This window comes from Tasmannia lanceolata, unplaced genomic scaffold (assembly GCF_043159265.1).
Source record: "Tasmannia lanceolata isolate RefF3 unplaced genomic scaffold, GAP_Taslan_0.1 ptg000019l, whole genome shotgun sequence".
NCBI lineage: Eukaryota > Viridiplantae > Streptophyta > Magnoliopsida > Canellales > Winteraceae > Tasmannia > Tasmannia lanceolata.
In genome coordinates, this window is record NW_027518696.1 from 91,385 (window position 1) to 111,644 (window position 20,260).

Here is a 20,260-nt window from a genome sequence, read left to right on the forward strand (position 1 = left end):
TTTTGGCAAGACATCCATCCATTAATGCATGTACAATAAAAGAGCGGACACAAATTGGGAGGTGCAAACTTTTTGCATTGCCAATGAAGTCCATCCGCATCACAAATATTAAGGTCGGATAGGATTTGCAAGTTGATGATTCAATCTCATTGAGTTGAGAAAATGATGGACTTAGGCTTTAAACAGCCTTCAACAAACATCAATCGATTTACATTGTAAAGACAGCAACCCAACTCCTGGAGGGTAGAAATGAGAGGAAATATCTTATTATGATATCGAGTAGAGGCAACAAACAAACCTGCTTAGTCAGCTAGTCTTCTCTAGTAGACTCCATACCGGCGCCGGTTACTGACTCATCAATACATGAACCAGCAACTAGCCTCTCTACCGGAACTTTAGCCACGTCGCGGCGTATTCCAATGTCAGCTACAAGCCGGCTAATGCAGTACAAGCCACAGGCAACCACTGTTAGACCGGGGAAACTAGTAGTCAAGAAACGAAGTGGTGAAGACACAACAGCAGTTGCAGCAGCCACAAAAGATGCGGCCTGCCCACTCCGACCCACGCTGATACTGGTCACCACCAGCAAACCTGTCTTGCAGTAGATAGCAAAGTCCTCACAATTGTTCTTGAAAATATGATACACACCGAATCCATTTTGGAGGAGATAAGTGGCACGATGGAGGACGTCATCCGGTGGATCAGAAGCAGCAAGTGTGCAGGTCCCACCTCGGGCTTTGGCGATGAAGAAAGCTGGCGAAACACCATACTGAAAGAGATAAAGATCACCTCCAGAAAGAAAACAGTCAATGCAAGAACTTATGACCCCATTCAGCATCGTCTGATCTCCGCATATCTGGCATGGAGAGTCTAGAGGGGAAGGGGAGGAGCTGAAGAGGACATGGTCCAACACGGTTCCTGTGCCGACTTCCTGGCCTGCTCCTCGAGTGAAGTGAATTACCTTGTTGCCACCCATGTATATCCCTGGAAGTTTGTACAACAATGGACAGCGTTAACAATGGTTCATTCATTTTATGCTAAACTTTACAAAATCAACCGAGATTTGAAACTACATATATAAAGGGATGCCACTCGATGGCATCCTGATAGGTCTACATCAAAAAGGCCTTTATGCGTATCGCCAGCTATTCATCTCTCCTTTGGGAGCTGCTTAAGTGCACCAAGATAAACATGAACTAAAATGAAAAACAAAATGGCATACTATGGGCCACTTCGAATGCCACCAAAATTAGTTCTTATTTGCAAATAATATTAATATGCAAGTAAGATTATTTGCAAATGGGGCATTAAGGTCTGTGTGGAAGCCATTAACAATATCATTTCTAAGACTACTATAACAATTATTTGAAATAATCATATTTAACTTCAAAACCATTTGCATATAATCATATTTAACTTCAAAACCATTTGCATATAAGATTTTCTTTGGACCTAGGAAAGGATAGAGGAACCAGGATAATCCAGTAGAGCACCAATACGTGTTGAAACTTGAGAATAGAAACCAACCACTGAAAAAATTTAAGGGCAGAAGAAGTTTAGGTGATAGGTGAATGCCTCCATAACACTCTTATGGAGGTGCTGATCGACATCTCCCTTGGGTGGACATGGAAAATAGAGAGGATTTCTTCTAGCGCATCTTCTAATCTACACGGGTCAGTCTTTATTTCTTTTTTTTTTGAAAGGTAACTGATTTCATTCCAAGGAAAACAAAAGATACAACCAAGGGGACAAGCTGTCCCCAAAAGAAAGTGCAAGCCCAGCCATTAGATATAAATCCAAACCATACAAAACCCAGCAGAAAGTGGACCAAGTAATCAATGAGTTTCGGTTACACAGCCATGCAGACTATCCGATTCCTTCTTGGGGAAGACATTGCATCGCGTCAACTGCTTCCAATTCCACACAATCCTTCGCCGATCGATCAGCCTTCTCATTGGCAGACCTTCTCATGTGTTGAATTTGGCAACAAATTAAACGCACCAAGTCCCGAATCTCTGCAATGATGTTTTCAAGCCCCTACTCTTATTAGATGCCCGAGTTAACGCATTCGACGAGTTTCCTTCAATAATAAGGGGGCCCAAGTTGTGCTTCGCATATCATCTTAGGCCAAAAAACAAAGCTTTAGCTTCGCTTCATTAGAATCACAAATTCCAGCCGAACCCGAGAAAGACATCAATACTACACCATTAGTGTCACAAATCAAGCCTCCAATACCAAGTCAGCCCGGGTTACCGATAGAGCTTCCATCAAAATTAAATTTGACGGAACCCGTCAGAGGAGCCATCCGCTTAGGAGAGATCTCTTTTCTTTTCTTTTCTTTTCCCATAACCATGCATGCCAGTTTCTAAGAATTTCCATAACACTATAAATCAGACCCACCTTTTCTCTTGTCCATGCAATTAGAGTAAGCTTAACATCAAGAGCAGTTTGATACCACCTCTTCTCCTTAAAATATCATGTTATTTCGTTCGTTCCAAATATTCCATATCAGAATATAAGGAACTGCCTTCCACATAGACTGCCCCGCGCTGCCAAAATGTCCAACAACCCAATGGAGTAAGACCTTCTTGATGTTCTTTTGAAATACCCATGCCACGCCAAAAGGTTTTATTGCATCCATCCAAAAGCTATAGGAAAAGGAACAATGCAATAATATGTGATCCAAGGATTCCTCCTCCCTCCTGCAAAGTACACACCAACTTGCTAATAGGAATTTTCATTTCTTGATGCGATCACAGGTGTTTGTGCCAGAGTAGCAGGATTCGTCCATAAGGTTGGGGAATCGCGATTCCCCGGTCAGCGATTCCGAACCGGGAATCGATTCGATTCTCCAAAAATTAGGAATCGAGGTTTCTTGTTCCCAGAAACACGATTCCTATAAATAGGAATCGCGGATTTTATTTACCGGAATCGCGAGTTCCAGAGTTTAAAACCGCGTATTCATTAATTTAAAACCGGGATTTTTACTTATGTAAACCGCGTATTCTTGTTCTCGGAAACGCGATTCCCAGTCGTTTTTTAGGAAATGACGTTTCTGAGTTTCAAAAACCTAATATACTGATGTATTTTGAAGGGGTAATTGTGTCTTGTTACCAAAAACACTTATATATACGAAAGAGAGGGTTTTTTCTGTTTTGCTCGATTAAAACCAAAAACCCTAAATATTCTGTCGAAACCCAAACCCTAACTCGTCGCTTCTTCGACTCCACACGGCTCTTCAGTCCACTCCTCCACGTTGAAGAGGGAGAAGAAGAGGATCGGAGTTCCAACGTGGTAAGTGAACTCATCTCTTTTTAATCTCATTTTTTCTTCTCTCTTTTCCTTTTTCTTCTCTAAATGAAGAAGATAGCAGTTCTTTTTCCTTTTGGGGAATAATACCCCCGTCCCCTCGCCCATTTAACGGTTTCTGTAAGAATGGTGACTCGAGGATAAATTCTCCCCCTTTAACGTTTTCTGTGAGAATGGTTTCACTGCTTGAGGATAAATTCTCCCCCTTTAACGTTTTTTTCATTTTATTGAAAGGGGGGGATTTTATCCGTCAAAGGAGGGGAAAATCCCCTTTTTTTTAATTTGATTCTTATTTTTTGGGATTTGCGAGAGTCCATCTCAAAAGGCTTTTCGTGGAGCGTCTTTTGCATGAGAGAGCATCCACCTCAAATGAATTAAATGAATAAGACAAAATCTGAGGCTATGTGTATGCTCTCTCATGCAACAGAAGCTCCGCAAAATGCCTTCTGCCAATCTGCGATGGACGCTAGCAAATCCCTTATTTTTTTGATAATATATCTTTATATCCATGCTCATCTTCGTTTCAGATTGTGACAAGACAACCTATTGTGAGCCCTTCATCTGATTATTGGCTCAAAATTAAACATAAATTTGAGCCAATAATCAGTTGGGTCCTCACAATCTAAAACAAAGTAACAAACAGCCGTAATGGTCTGTTGATAAACTGAGTGGGGGGGATATCATTCCCCTTCATTTTTATTTTTATTTTATTTTTTTTGTTGATAATCTGATTATATGTTGTTGATTATTTATTATGTCTTGTTGATGATTGTCATATTTGATTGTGTTGTTAATGATTAGTATTTTTTAGTATTTGTTAATGATTTTGTTGATATATGATTCTATGTTGAATACTTGAATATTTGATTGTTGATAATATTTGATTCTGTGTTGATGATTCTGTGTTGTTGATAATATTTGTATTCTGTGTTGTTGATAATATTTAGGCCCTCCTCGTTTCAGATTGTGACAACCTATTGTGAGCGAAAGATCATGTCTTTAGCTCTTTTTCCTTAAATTTAATCATTTATTAATTTTTTATCGCTCTCCGGCGACTCCCCGACGATTCCCCAGCGAAATTTCGAATCCCGCTCCCAACCATCCCCGGAGCCTTCGAATCCCGCTTTCGAATCCCGAATCGAATCCCGTTTTCGATTCCCACCCTGGCAACCTTAGTTTGTGCTTCTATGAACAATAGTCCACACAAAAGCCACTACTCTTGGAGGGGCAATGGATTTCCATATTCTAGCTCGTCTTAAGGCTTCCCTAGGTCCATCATTCAACGCGTAGAAAAAAGATTTAACTGAAAAACCGCTTTGGGGATCAGGGGTCCACACTCTACGGTCAGACTCAAAGGGGGAACAATAACAAGAATTTAGGATATTAAGGAAGAGAGGCTAACTATTTCCTCGTCTTTAAGGTGTCTTCTAAGCCTAATATCCCAAAAACCATTCCCAATTTCCTCAACCCTCACCAAATAATCACAGACTCTAGACTCACTATTGCTTGCTAGACGAAATAAGCTCGGGAATGCATGGCACAAATGAGACTCCTCAACCCAAAGATACATCCAAAAAAGATGATTAACCTTATTGGCCATAAAAAGATGTTAACCTTCTAAAGAAGTAGCTTAAGAAGATTCCAAGACCTTACACCATTGATAACACCTCGGCTTCATTGGATTATTTCATTACTTGGAAATGCATTAAAGGTGTGTATCCTCACCTTGAACACACCGATAGTGTTAGCCCAAGGGTTCAACCCTACCTATGTTTTGATGATCCTCAAACCCAATTTGATTTAAGTATACCGATGTACTTTGCAAGCGATGTGTATTAGACATGTAAATCAAGTGGACATCACAACTTGCACAAGTACCGTGGCAAAGCTTGAACATTAACCATTGATGGTGACCTACTCATGCATTCAAAGCGAAGAAATTCATCAAGAGGTGGAGTCACATTGACCATTCAAAGCCGGGTGTTAAAAAAGACAAGCACAAGTTGAGGAGATCACTTAAAGACCTAAGAGAATAATTTTTATTGACAAGAGGGCGAGCCTTGGCGCAACGGTAAGGTTGCTCCATTGTGACCACATGGTCACAGGTTTGAGTCACGGAAACAGCCTCTCTGCAAAGCAGGGGTAAGGCAACCTCGTGCACTAGGCCTTCCTTTTTATTGTATTTCAAACCTTCGTAGGTCAAAAACAAGGTTCAAGGCTCTTAAAAGACCCTAAATACACTTAAATAGCCTTAAATCATCTTTAAAGAAAATCATTTAAAATCAATAGAACAAAGTCCTAAAGGACAAGCAAAAGACAAGCATCAAATTGGCACATACTTAGTTGATCATTAACCATAATCCTAGAAAAATTAGTCCAAAATATTTTTAACAGATAACTCTCATTCTTCTCATATCCCTAGAGCACAAGAACGTCAAAATCCGATAAGAATTGAGAAAGTTGTGGCTTTTACAAGTTTAATAAAAACAAGTGGTTTCTTAGGGCACCCGACCCGGGCGCCCGAACATGAAGCAAAAGTTACCAGAGAGCATCAATTTTTTGCAAAATCTCAAGCCCGTTCAATAGGGCGCCCAAACATTCCTTAGGGCGTCCGAAGGTTATGTTTTGGATCCCAAAGACTATCTTTTTAGGGCGCCCGAAGGTCTTCTGAGAGGCTTTCAAGATGACCGTTAAAAGGCCAAAAACGGCTAGTTTTGTGCTTTAACTATAAATATGACCTTCCCTCTGTATTTAAGAGACTTCTAATGATTGAAAATCATCCTTAAGTATTGGATTACACTTGTGAATCATAAATTACCCTCACAAACTCTCTTGAGCCTTGAACTTGCTACTTTTAATATTTGAGAGGATTTGAGCTAGGACTTTCAATTGCAATCTTTTGATTGTGAGGGAGTGTTCTTCATTGTAACAGAAGCCTACTAAGAGGCACAAGAGAGATTTTCTTCTTTCATTTGAAGATTGTAATGAGAAGGGTTTGTTCCCTTAAAGATTGTAGTGGAGATTGTAAGAGGCCCTCCGGTCCAGGCTTAGTGTGGAGTCGGACTTAGTGGAGAATTCCCAAGGAGACAAACTTGGGGAGTGGAGCAGACCCTTGAGATTAAGGGACTGGACCACTACATATCGCCGTGCCATCTCTTCTTTGCTCCTCTCTTCTCACTCTACTTGTTGTGATTGGTAACATCTTTACTTTTTGTAGACATCCCACTTTGACCTAACCCAAGTTTCCCAAAAATTGAATAAATCCCAAAATCTGAGTCTCGAAACCAAATTCGAAGTCCCTAAGAATCAAAGTCTCAAGTTCCCGAAGTATCTGAAACCGATTCCCGAAATTTCCAAAAACCGAGCCCAAAATGTAAAAGAGCCTGAAAAACCCTGATCTGCATATCATTGTTGAAATCTTTTTTTGAAACCTTGATGATCCTAAACTCCTACTTAAAGCCTTCATTTAGTTGCCCCAGCTCGTACCTTTCATTTTTTACCAAAAATCTAAAAGGTTACAAAATGCCGCTAAGTTCTCGATATTGGTATTCCTTATTTGCACCCCTAAGCTTCAATGCTTAATCACAACCGCATTTTGATATTTTCACTAACTGATCCTGTACGTTTGTGAGCAAAATGTTACCAAGGTGTTGTTATCACTCCCGGGAGCATATCTGAATATTTTCGAATGAAATGAGCGAAAATTGGAAGAAAAGACAAGCTGAGTTTGTGCAATAATCAAAACTGGATTGTGCTAGTGTCATTTGTTTAAGTGAAAGAGAAAGTGGTGTGAATTATACTAGAAGGGTGTTGTTCAAGGAAAGAAAAAGGGCGGCAAATATATATAGCTTGTGTCTTTAGGGCCCCTTTCTCACCTCAAACCACCCCTTATAGTATAAAAAGAGTAGTAATAAACATACTAAGGGTGGCTGTCCAAGGCAAGAAAAGGGGGTAGAAAATGTCATTTTCTTTGGTTAAAACCCCACTGGTGGCTGTCCAAGGCAAGAAAAGGGGGTAGAAAATGTCATTTTCTTTGGTTAAAACCCCACTGATTTAGGGTTCGAGGAAAAGGAGGATTTTTAGGGAATTTTTCTCTTACACAGCAGAGAGAGAAGGAGAAGAAAAAGGGGGCTGCCATCTTCATCTTCCCCGACGATCCTCGTCGGAATCCGGCAAGCCCCATCACTTCCGACCAACTCCTCCCCAACCCAGATCTCTCTAACCCACATCTAGCAGGGCCTAAACCCACCTTTACTCACGATCTCCGACCATCTTCTTCACCTTTCCCAACTTCGGCCGGCACCACCATCATCACCCATTCAACCCATCTGAACCACCACCACACCCACCCTTCCTATCTTCTTTCCATCCTTAGGGTTCTTACAGGGTTTGGGGTTTCCTTTTCTTTCGGGACTATTCTCTTCGTGTTCCTCGGGATCCTTTTTCGTGTTTCGAGATTCTATTGATTTTGGGGACACTTCGTCATCTTTCTCAGGTTTAGGCAACGACGGACGGAAACCTCATGAGCCAAAACCCCCCTTTCAATCATAGGGATAAAAAACAGCAAAAATCTAAAAACAACAAATAACATCAAAAACGCCAAAAACTTTCGAACTACGTTGGCTTGATCCCTTCCCACAGGGTACGTAGGTAGCTTGGGTCCACCCAAGTTCAGTCAAACCTTTTTAATAAATATTTTCAAACATTTCAAAACAAAAACAAAAATGGGCAAGGATGGTGATGGCCAGGTCACTCGGAGCCCCCTTTTCATTCCATTTCCGATTTTGATCGTGGTTTTCAGGTTTTCATCGGTTTTCCGACGTTTTATCGAGTTTTGGGACGGGCGATGACGTAGCGTGGCCCCTTCACAGGGATCGTCCTCGCTGAGCCTAACGATAGGTCATGACGATCGCGAGACTTGTCCGATCTTCAGCAGATTAGGATCGCTGGGCTTGATTCCTTTTGAATCGCTCTCTGAGCCTATCGTGTGTTCCATTTTCTTTTCCCTGTCATTTCTAGTCCTTGCATATCGTCGACTGTCTGATTCTTTCTTTTCGTGCATCTTTTAGCGTGTTTGTCTTTAGTTTCTTTTATGTTACCTTTAGTTTGCTTACTTCTCTAGCATGTGATTGATTGCTATTTTCTTAACCTTGTCTCCCGCATAGGTTCGCATGCTAGTGTGTTTACTGCTTTGGTTGCTTAGCTATAGCGTTTATTCATTCGTCTTATCCTGATTATCTGTCTAGACATAGCTCTTTACTGCTTTCCCTATCTCATTATATCTATCATTATCTACTTAGTTGTAGCTATGCATGCGATTGTTTATTGCTTTCTTAGATGCGATGAGTTAGGATTTGGATGTTCATTTTCTTTGCCCATCCCCGGGTCATGCATGCGTAGATAGACGTTTTCTTAGGGATGATTGTTCCCATTTCACATGATTTTCGCCCAAAACTCTTCAAAGTTGATTAGAACTGGCATAAGAGACCATGTGCTTGCACTTGGGCGAATTGGGGGTGCTCTTCGGATCTTCCTCATTCGTCACCAGGCACAGACCTTTTGTATCTCTGGTTATCCGTTGCAACAGAGTATTTCATGGGATCCAGGGCCCATTTCCTTGGATGGCGACTCTGAGTTATTTTTAGGTGCGTCTTGGTTTCGAGGCTCCTGTCTCCTGATCAAGAGGTATCTCATACATATCCATTGCCATCCATGCTGTGAGTGGCATCATGTTTTGAGAGTTCCTTGGTAGAGCTCTCATTCACATTGTGGAGGTCTCAGAGGATTGACGGGGGTTCTCGCCTCCCTCGCTCACCGTCCTCGGGATCGGGGTCCACACTTTTTAATTCTTAATTAACAAGGGATTAGATTGCTAATCCTAATTTGATTTTAACAAAGTTTTAAGCACCCAATTCAACACACCCCCCCCCCCTTCTTCTTGGGTTGCCTCTGGGATTTCAAATCAGTGTTTAAAAATGCGGAAGGCAGCCAAGAAAAATCCTTATCAACTCGGCGCAGACGCGGCCAAGAACGTAGTTGACACGGTTAACGCGGTCATAACTTGGGAGAGTCAAAGGAGTTTATTGACTTTGTAGGGCAAAACGCGGAATGCGGATGTGGTGCAACGCGGAACGAGGCCAAGGTAAAAAGGAGTCGATCAAACGAGTTCCTTGTCGAGACAAGGAGTTTTTAAACACTGTTTCAAATAGCTAAGGGTCCAGTTATTTGATCGAACTCCCACAAACCTCAGCTTAAGGACGACGCTAAGGGAAGGTGCGCTCCTGCCTGTCAATGCTCCTGCCTATCAATGCGCTCCTGCTTGTCAATGCTCAACAAGAACTCGTCCCGGGATCAACAGAGGCCAATCACCGAATAATATCTAACAAAGGGAGGCACTTAGCCCAAAAGATTACCACCGTAAGAACTTGCCTTTGGATACTGTGCCTAGGATTAGATACTACTTTAAAGCTTCTGCCAGGGGAGTAATCCTATGTATCAAACAAATCGGCAATATGCATCGAAAGAACCCAATTAATCCCAAAAATATAAAAAACAAAAGTCCAAATCTAATAGGAAAACCGACGATGAATAAGGAGATGATCAACAAACTTCGAATCGGTGATACAGAGAGCACAATGATTAACTATGAGTTTCTTTCTTTTATGGAGACAATCAACGGTAAGGATGCTTCGTTTGGTTGCCGGGTTTTTTTCTTTTCCTGGGATTTATGTGGGTAAAGGTAGGAGACAAAAGAAGGGACAAGCATTAATTAGAGAAAGATATTATGATGAGTGGAGAGAGAGGGTAGAGAGAGAAAGAGAGACCACCATTTTCAAGACAAGATTTTGCTGATGTCAGCAAGAAAAAGCTGATGTGACCACTAAATATTCTCTCACATAAATCCTAGGAAAAAAAAAAACCCAGCAACCAAACGGAGCGACCTTAGAAATCCATTCTTCCTAGATGTTTGTAGAAAGAGAAAACAGAGAAATATCCAGTTGGGTATCGTTAATTCTGCTAAGGAGAGCAGACATCGAATCCCTCCAATCGAAGAAATTCCTCCAAAAGCTCACAGTCCATTCCACTTTCTCGTCAATCCTCCTAAAAGAGTTGGACACTTTGACCCCTTTGACTAAGGCCATCCTATACAACCCGAGGAAGTCCACACTCGGGGGATTGTCACCACACCAAACATCCTTCCAGAACTTGATATACTCCTTGTTGTCCACTCTAATCCAGATTCCCTCTTGAAAATTGAACATGATCTTTCTGATATCCTTCTTGATCGAGGTTCTTAGAACTCTAAATTTGTCTATTGACTTCTAACCCCTAAAACTCGAACCGCATTTAACCTCGATAACCATTCTCCATAGGCAGTCCATCTCATCTCCAATTTCCACAACCATTTTCCAAGAAGAGCCTTGTTCACTAATATCGAATATGTTACTACAGAGATCAGGAACAGGCTTAAATGACAGACGCATAAGCCTTCCGCCACCCCCTCCAAAAAAAAATCTGTGAAGTCTTTAAATGGCAATTTAGCACTTTGGCATAAATGAGTAACCATACCCCTTAGAGTTCCGAGTTATCCCGGTGTAGATGCCAAAACAGATGGACTAGAGCTGATCCATCAGTGTGATTCTGAACGAATTTGAGCATGTTTTGACCAACATAACTCTTTGATGAATCTGGTCAAATAGGAATCAACTTCTACTGAACTCTTATATGTTCTTGGAGGCTGGAGACGGGTCAGATAGGAATCAACCTCTACTAAACTCTTCTATCTTCTTAGAGGCTGGAAACAGTACCTGCCCTATTACATGAAGCCCAACCTCTACTCCTATCCATTCCCGGTGGATTTAATTGAGAAAGTGTCCTTTGCATTTCGATAACCAGTTATTAATGCATCCCTAGGGGAAAAGGGTCTCCTCAACCAGTCACAATAAAGCCTTCACTTTCTCTATTCAAAATGCTCAGGGATCATTACGCTTCTATTTAGCGCAAGCCGGCAACCTCGGAAGGCTCAGGCATAGGAGTCTTACCACAGCAAACATAATCCTAAAACTTAGTCTATCATCTTCCCCTACCTTGGTCCTTACGCTGCTTCTAAATTGAAAACGCACACCTCAGCCCCTGGAGTGTTATTATCTGTTCTTGAATTCCAATCTTCCCTAGACAATCATACGTAACCCTTAAATGCTATCATCTCCCAAAGGTCCTCTGTTCCTCCTTGAATCTCTAAATCGTTACTTGATAAAAACACAGATTTATTAACCTTGTTAAGCCTTCTAATCCATCCCTCCTCTCAGGAAAACACATCTCCCATCTCACAAAATTGAACTTCTGTGGGGTTGGGCATGTAGATCAATGGTTGAGGCTTGGTTTCTCAACATTGAGGTCCCATGTTCGATCCCATCTTACCTACAAAAAAGGCAAAAACAAAAATAAAAATAATTGAACTTCTGCAGTTACAACTTCTTCCTAATTCCCACCAGCATTGAAAATGGAGGCATTAGGTACTTAGTCAAGATCAGGCTAATGTGTGCACTTAGCCCGTCCAAAGATATAATGTAGCCTTTCTATAGAGTCTTCCTCCTGCCATATCTGTCCACGACTGAGCTCCACAACGTGTTTATAGGTTTCCAAATGCAAAATATGAGATCAACATAAGTCAACAGGAAGAAGTCCTTGCAAACCAACCATATACCTAGTTCACCATAAGAGTGGTTCACCATCCTAATTCCATAACAGAGCTACTCTTAGCTTGATGTACAGCAGGTGGACTATTGGTAGAACATATGTACTCAATTGAGACAAAATTGCATCACAAAAGACAGTTCTCATTGCCAACAAGTTGCGAGATCTAGAGGTCTAGACCATCCAATCAAAAAGCTTCAAGCAAGTCCGCACTGCTATTCCAATCAAGATACCAAGTGCCGCCGAAATAATGGTGAATAGCAAAAGGACTGGGTTATCCCATTAACATGACATGTCAGATACTAAATACACTTCTAAAAAACTATTAACTAGGATACAAAAGTGCTTTGAATTCTTTGGGCTTGAGCTCGTATCTCACTTGGAAGGTGCTTTATGTTGCAACCATGAGTTTGTGGGTAAAATCCCGGCATACCTACCAAGCAGAAGGCACTGCTTTGATGATACAAATGCCACCCTCTGCCTCCTCAAACGAACCTAAAAAATACACCAAGCCGAGCACACAGTATACAAAACCCAAATCATGTAATCAAACGCATATCCACTTTGCATACTATAAACCGAAAAATCCACCAGTCTGAACACATAATCCAAAGGCCAAACCCATAAAATCATATACATTTGCATTCTAGCTAGGATCTTCCTTCTGTATGTCTCTAGTCTAGGCACTCACAAGCCACCACCACAAAATGAAGTCTAGGATTTTCTCACCCCTCTTTGGCAAGGAAAAATAATGAGATACAAAGCCTTAACAATTCCTCTGGATTTGGGACCCAAACACTGAGGCAAGGATCATGCAAATGCCACTCACCAATTTAATCAATATGGAATCCTCAAGATCATTCAAGCTCTCCTTCTTACTCACCAACTAAGTGAAAGTATGTTTATATATTTATGGTTATTAAAACACTTCCAGAAAATCCCTACTAGACACATATCAACATGATTTTTTTTTTAATGGCCACATATCAACGTGATTAAAAAAGAGCAACAGGGAAACGGGAAACCATCCACGCCTAAACTTTTTCCAGCATTAAGGCACTTCCACTTCTAACCTCATCTTCCTTAAATTTCTCCACAACTTGCTACGAGATCTTCATATAGAACATCAAAAGGAAATCCAACCTCAACCTCTTGACATCTTTACCCATATATAGCTGATAACAATAGCCAACAATCACTTCCACCAACTCATCATTTCCGATTCAAATAAATTCCCTCATATACAACTAGGAGATGAAACTATTTCTTGACAGTCACTATGGTCTTCCTCTTCCTCTTTGAGAAGGTAACCAATAAATTTTATTAACCAGCAAAAACTTACAAAAGGTCAACCTATAGTCTACTCTTCTGACAAAGAATGATACCATTCTTTTTGTCAAGGTCAACCATGAAGTCACGAACTGGCAACTAATAATGGGGAGCAAGAGGAGGGACAGCCTATTGGGTGTGAGTGGCAATATTCAAGATTTAAAATGAGAGGCTTAAGTTTCATGTATGCATGCATGGTGTATTGATTTGAATTTTTTAACATTCTCTCTTTCATAACAAAAGGCATAAGCCAAGAGTTTTCAGCATTTCTGGGATTTTTATCTTTCTTAATGCTTGCTCATAAGAAATTGGCTAAGTATTTCGGACAAAGCATAGCAAGTTATAACCAACAACCTTAGAGTAAATATACGTTGAAGAAATCCTCTGGTGACATCCAATGGCAGTGACAGGTTCAGTGATACATAACTGGATCCCTGTGAACTTGTTTTTTTCTACGCAACCAAAATCATTTACCAAACAGAAAAGGAAAAGAAAACATATGAACAAACTCTCAATCGCTACTCCAGTTTTATCTCATCGGTTTAAGAAAAGATAAAATCAATAAAGAAACAAAAAATCTCCACAATACAGAAATGTGAGGGATCTTTGAAAGAAAGGCCAAAGTAATTAAAGATGTAAGAGATCTTTGAAATTCAGAAATGGTTATTGTTCCTTTTACAGTAAAAATAAAGTTGATAATTTAATTTGTAACAATTTATTTGTGCAAGACAAGTAAAAAGGTGAAATTATGCGTTTCTACCACCCTCCTTGTTGTAAGAGGAATCCCTTTACAGAGAAGAAAAGAGTGACAATCATAAACATTAAAAAAGACAATTTGTTAACTTTGAATTGAAGTAGAAGATGTTAGGAGGAGGAGGAGGAGGAGGAGGAGGAAAAACGAAAGAAAAGAAGAGACCATGATGGGCGTAGATGTATGCGTTCCTCCACGAATAAATGTGATCACCCGCCTTTAGATCATCCCTTTGGATCTTGTTGGAAAGCACACCCATCTCCTTCTCCTCCCCTTCCTCAGGCTCTCACAGAGGAAAACCAGTTTCTGAGCCTGACAACCCAACTAGACGCTTTACTTAACAGCCAAGGTTCTCTCTCTTTATTCCTTTTTTCTGCCGGGAATGGCATGCCCTCCATACATGAATGAATAACTCAGTAACATAAGGGCAGTGATATTATTCCTCCCCCTTACTCTTACAACACTATTCCAACCGGTCTCTCTCTCCAACACCAAAGATTTGTGGGCCCAACCATTAAAGTCTTTAAAGCAAGGTAGGCCCCGCCCATGTTATTCAAAATGAACCTTATGGCCTGATGGGGTATAAAAACAGCAGTATGTTAGCTGTCGACACGTGGCCCAAAGGGGCCCACCGCAAATCTCACGTCAGCAGGGGTAGTTTGGTAATTATCAAGGGTAGTTTGGTAATTATAGAAGAGTAGGTGAGCTCGAACCTATGGCTGGCCGACACCTGTCCTGGAGCAATAACTCCCCAACTACCCCAGTTTTCCCTCTATAAAAGGGCTTCCAAAGCTCATAAACAAGGGTAATAACCTTCATCTCCTCCAAAAAACTCTAAAACTAGCTCTGCACTCCTGCTCATATACTGACTTGAGTGTCGAAGGGCCTGTCCGGAGTAACACCCGAGTTGGTCTTCTGACCTCGTTTGCTTTTGTGCAGAACATAGCCACTTCATTTCAATCCCGCTGAACTCGACTCCTTCACTTCGGTTCCTCTGGTCATCCAGCTCAGCCCTTATGTCACTGTCGTACCTGTTACCGATTTTCGGTCTAACAGATTGGCGTCATCCGTGGGACCACGAACTAAAAGGAGTTTCCCCTTACAAAATGGCAGGACGGAGAATTGCTCGAGTACCCACTGCACGGACTGCCCGCCAGTACTACCTCGCAGGACCCGGAGTGAGTGAATCGCCTCACAGGTGGTGGATGCTTCTGCCACAGCCGAGCAGAGCCCCGCTCGCTCGGACCATCTCAATCCTACGCCTACTCCGGATCAAGTCCAAGCTCTTTCTCAACAAATGACAGCTCTGGTCGGTCAGTACCAGCAGCTGATCCAGGCGCCTCCCCAACCTCCATAAGCTCCACAACCTGTACAGGAAAGGTCGCACGCTTATAGGGGAGAGTCAGCGCGTCACGATGAAGATCAGACTCACCACTCCACGAGACAAGTTCAACACTCCAGAGCCAGGCACGCTCGCACAGAACCTCACCGCCGCCGGAGATCGCGGTCCCGCTTTGCACGAGAGCATCAAGCCCAGGAAGTCCGCGCGCCGCAGGAAAAACTCCGCCCTCGTCGCAGGAGTCCGGAAAGCCAGTCTGGTTCTGCGGCGAGCCAGTCGGTGGAGAGAAGCAGGTCACTAGACCGACCAGACCCGTAGAGCTGACCCGATGCTACGGAGGATGGAAGAAATGGACCACCGCATAGAAGAGCTGATAAAAGATCACAGCCGGCCCGCTTCTAGGGCGTTCTCAAGCAGAACGCCGTTCACCGACGACGTCATGGGTGCCCCAGCACCCAGAGGATTTAAAATGCCAACCGTCCCGCAGTACGACGGAACCACTGACCCTGTAGACCACTTGGAGACGTTCAGGACAATGATGCTCCTCCACGGTGCGTCGGACGGCTTCCTCTGCAGAGCATTCCCGACGACACTGACTGGTGCAGCAAGGGACTGGTACTCAAGGATCAAACCAAACTTCATCAGCAACTTCGAAGATTTTGGAGACGATCTGGTCCGCCATTTCATGAGTAGCCACAGGCCAAGGAAAACAACAGCATCCTTGATGGCCTTGCGGCAAGAGGACAATGAGCCTCTGAAGGTATTCGTGAGCCGCTTCAACAGGGAGGCACTCCAAGTGCCAAATCTAGATCCCTCAACCGCTACGAACGCGCTCCTCGCGGGTGCTAGGTCTAACGATTTTTGCTGCTCAGTGGCTCGCCAAAATCCGCACTCACTGGCGGATCTGATGGCCGGGGCTGAGGAGTACATAACAGTTGAAGAGACACTGGCGGCCCTGGACTCAAATCGGAGGAGAACCTCCAAGGATAAAAACCCTACCAGGCGGCATAGGGATGACAGGGCCCCTAGAAAAGAGAAGTCCCCGCAGAGGAGGGAAGAAAACTTCACCCCTCTCAACACCTCCCGGAGACACATACTGGCCGCTATCAGTAGTCAAGAGTTCGTGAGGTGGCCGACCAGAATGATCTCCAAGGGAAATAAGAGTGACCAATCAAAGTACTGTCGGTTCCACAGGGACCACGGTCACGACACAGACGAATGTTGGCAGCTCAAGGAAGAAATCGAGCTGCTGATTGGCCGGGGCTATTTGAAAAAGTACGTCCGAAGTGACGGCCACAGACCGGAGTGCAGAGAGAAGAGTCCTCAGGGCCGCAGCCCTCGACGGTCGCAGCCGCCCCCTGCGAAGAACCAATCTCCCCCTCCATCCAGTCCACAACCAGAAGCACACCGATCCCAGCCAAGGGGGGTCATCGGCACGATGATGGGCGGACCCGCAGCTGGGGGCACGTCATCTGCTGCTCGAAAAGCATATGCACCCCGATTCAACGCCATGCACACATGCAACAAAAAGATGAGGACGGAGAATGAGATCTCCTTTTCAGATGCGGATCTCGACAAATATGACGCGTCTCGCTACACGACAAATATCAGTCCGGCCCAAGCCGGACTGGATATGACGCGTCTCGCTACACGACAAAAATCAGTCCGGCCCAAGCCGGACTGACAAATTCCGGACTGACTCACAGGCCGGACTGACAAATTTCCGGACTGACTCACAGGCCGGACTGACAAATTTCTGGATTGACTCACAAGCCGGACTGACAAATTCCGGACTGACTCACAGGCCGGACTGACAAATTTCCGGATTGACTCACAAGCCGGACTGGCAAATTCCGGACTGACTCACAGGCCGGACTGACTCCCAAGCCGGACTGACAAATTTCCGGACTGACTCATAAGCCGGACTGACAAATTTCCGGACTGACTCACAAGCCGGACTGACAAATTTCCGGATTGACTCACAGGCCTGACTGACAGATTTCTGGACTGACTCACAGGCTGGACTGACAGATTTCCGGACTGACTCACAGGCCAGACTGACCTCCAGGCCGGACTGATTCCCAGGCCGGACTGACAAATTTCCGGACTGACTCACAGGCCGGACTGACAAATTCCGGACTGACTCCCAGGCCGGACTGACAAATTTCGGACTGATTCCCACCAAGCAGAGATGTAACTCAGCACACTTCCCCAAGTCACCACAATGACTTGGAGAACTGGAGTGCAACTTATGGGGTATAAAAACAGCAGCATGTTAGCTGTCGACCCGTGGCCCAAAGGGGGCCCACCGCAAATCTCACGTCAGCAGGGGTAGTTTGGTAATTAGCAGGGGTAGTTTGGTAATTACAGCAGAGTAGGTGAGCTCGAACCTATGGCTGGCCGACACCTGTCCTGGAGCAATAACTCCCCAACTACCCCAGTTTTCCCTCTATAAAAGGGCTTCCAAAGCTCATAAACAAGGGTAATAACCTTCCTCTCCTCTAAAAAACTCTAAAACTAGCTCTGCACTCCTGCTCATATACTGACTTGAGTGTCGAAGGGCCTGTCCGGAGTAACACCCGGGTTGGTCTTCTGACCTCGTTTGCTTCTGTGCAGAACACAGCCACTTCATTTCAATCCCGCTGAACTCAACTCCTTCACTTCGGTTCCTCTGGTCATCCAGCTCAGCCCTTACGCCACTGCCGTACCTGTTACCGATTTTCGGTCTAACATGGCCCACACCATAGGATGATACAAACTGTCCATTTGATGGGCCACATCGTCAATACGCTGTGTCCCCAAAAATTATGCCCACGGGATGTTCCTAGCCCGCCGATCTTAAGTTTCATATTGTGGAAACCTCTATAGATCGAAGGGTTGCAATCATCCTATGGAAATGACTTGGGGGCATAACCTATTTAGGCCCATCAAATGGACGGCTTGGATTATCCTATGGTATGGAGGGTACACTTCATTTTGCAAAATATGCGTGGAGTCTACAATTGGGCCTTAATGTTACTGCACGACTCACACCATAGGATGATCCAAGCTGTCCATTTGATGGGCCACAACGTAAATAGGTTGTGCCCCCAAAATCATCTCCATAGGATGATCGCAACCCTCCTATGTATAGAGGTTTCCAAAATATGTAGTTTCTCTTTAGATCGGAGGACTAGGATCATCCTATCGAAATGATATTTTGGGGCGCAACCTATTTATGTATTGGCACATCAAATAGACGGTTTGGATCATCCTTCGGCTTGCACATGATCTCCTAGGAAAGTCTCCCAGTAAGGAAAGACTCCTATCAAGGCAAGTCTCCCAAATTGTTGTGAAATCCTCCTTTATAAAAAGACCCCCACCCTCAATAGTACGCATCTTCAATATCTTGAATCACCAGTGAGAATAATTCTCCATTTCTCCTATTGCTTGCTTTCTCTCTTGTTGTGCCGATTTCTGACTCGAGTGTCGGAGTGGTCTCCTGAAGTTACAACTTCAGGACCCCTAAAGTGCTTACTGTGAGCACAAATCAATCACGGGTTGGAGCTCTACTAGTCACTGATCGTGAGAACCAGATTTCGGCATCCTCAGGACCTTCATTGGGAGATTGAAGGATGAGGACCAGAATATATAGCTGATAGGCGCGCATTGACCATGGTTTTGACAAGTTCAATTCTTCCGACCCTTGAGAGGGCGATTGAGGTATTTGCGTCTTATTTTCAATACATTAAACTTTTTGTCTAAATAATTTGAAAAACAAATTTAATTGTTAATTGGAATAACTTTTTAAATTTAAGTAGTAAAACTTTCTAATAATAAACCCTGTAATAGAAATGACACAATGTAATAATCATTTATTATGCCATCTCGATACATGGACTGAGTAGTAGCGATAAATTGCACAGTGATGAGTCGATAGAAAATTCGGGTGTGCATCCACAAGGGTTGTGGATAGAGTGCGTACAGCAGCATCACAAACTGTAATATCCATGACTTGGGTGTGTTTGGTTGTAAACTCAAAGCTAATTTTTAGTCTTTTCAAGGATTTAGGGTGTTCTTCTTGGGTCAGCTTGCACGCAAAGTGCGAGTAGAAATTTAGGAGTAGCTCAACAAAGAAGCGAAGTAGAGTAGAGGGTCAGAAGCGCCGTTGCTACCGTTCCATCCATTCTCCGAAGACCAATTGCATCCTATATCTTCATTAAATTGGTTAGCTGCTTGGAACGCTCCCACATCCATCTCCCCCTGGTTTGTTGGACATTGATCATGGGATGAAAATTCAGCCATTGCTTCTATCGTTGCGCTTACATCCGGTGTAGTTGAAATCAAACAATTATCGTTGGATGCCATCATCGAACATGCATCGTATGATGATGATGATGATGAGGGGATATTATGATGATGCCATGCAGTCAGCTTATGGCCGTCCGACTCATTTGGGCCCGTGTTGGGCATCCCCACAGGGTTTCCTTGATTCACGGTCATGGTGGTTCGACATCGCCTTTTCGGAGTGCCCGGTGCAATTGCAAGACTAGACCTTGCACCCTTTCCCCACGCCCGAATCACCTTATTGCCATCAAGTAGCTTGGCCTTGAGCGCACCTACCAACCCTCCGGGAACCTCATGATTGTCCTCGAACGAGAAGGGCCCCCTATTTTCAAGTGTGTCACGGACAACTTGGTTGGCATTAGAGCCAGTAGACTCAAAGTTGGTACGAGCATTGGAGCCTCTGAGGGCTCGAGCTGCATCATCGTATGCACGTGCCGCATCCTCAGCGGTGTCGAATGTACCGAGCCATAGCCGGACCTTCTGTAAGGAGTCCTTGATCTCAGCCACCC

General features: G+C 43.5%; 1 protein-coding gene across 1 annotated transcript; it reads right to left on the reverse strand.

The window, feature by feature from the left end:
- Positions 1-14,506, reverse strand: LOC143852791 (NC domain-containing protein-like protein). The gene is made up of 2 exons (XM_077362393.1): positions 14,252-14,506; positions 1-984 (listed from the first exon to the last, which is right to left on the reverse strand). The coding sequence occupies exons 1-2, from the start codon at positions 14,343-14,345 to the stop codon at positions 311-313; spliced, it is 768 nt and encodes a 255-aa protein (XP_077218508.1). The 5' UTR covers positions 14,346-14,506; the 3' UTR covers positions 1-310.
- Between the last annotated feature and the right edge of the window lie 5,754 nt (positions 14,507-20,260).

Excerpts from the sequence above, each read along its gene's own strand:
- LOC143852791 (XM_077362393.1), bottom strand. The coding sequence starts at position 14,345 with ATGGGTGTGCTTTCCAACAAGATCCAAAGGGATGATCTAAAGGCGGGT. Across the intron at positions 985-14,251 it reads ATACATCTACGCCCATCATG|GGATATACATGGGTGGCAAC; the intron begins GTCTCTTCTTTT and ends ACAAACTTCCAG.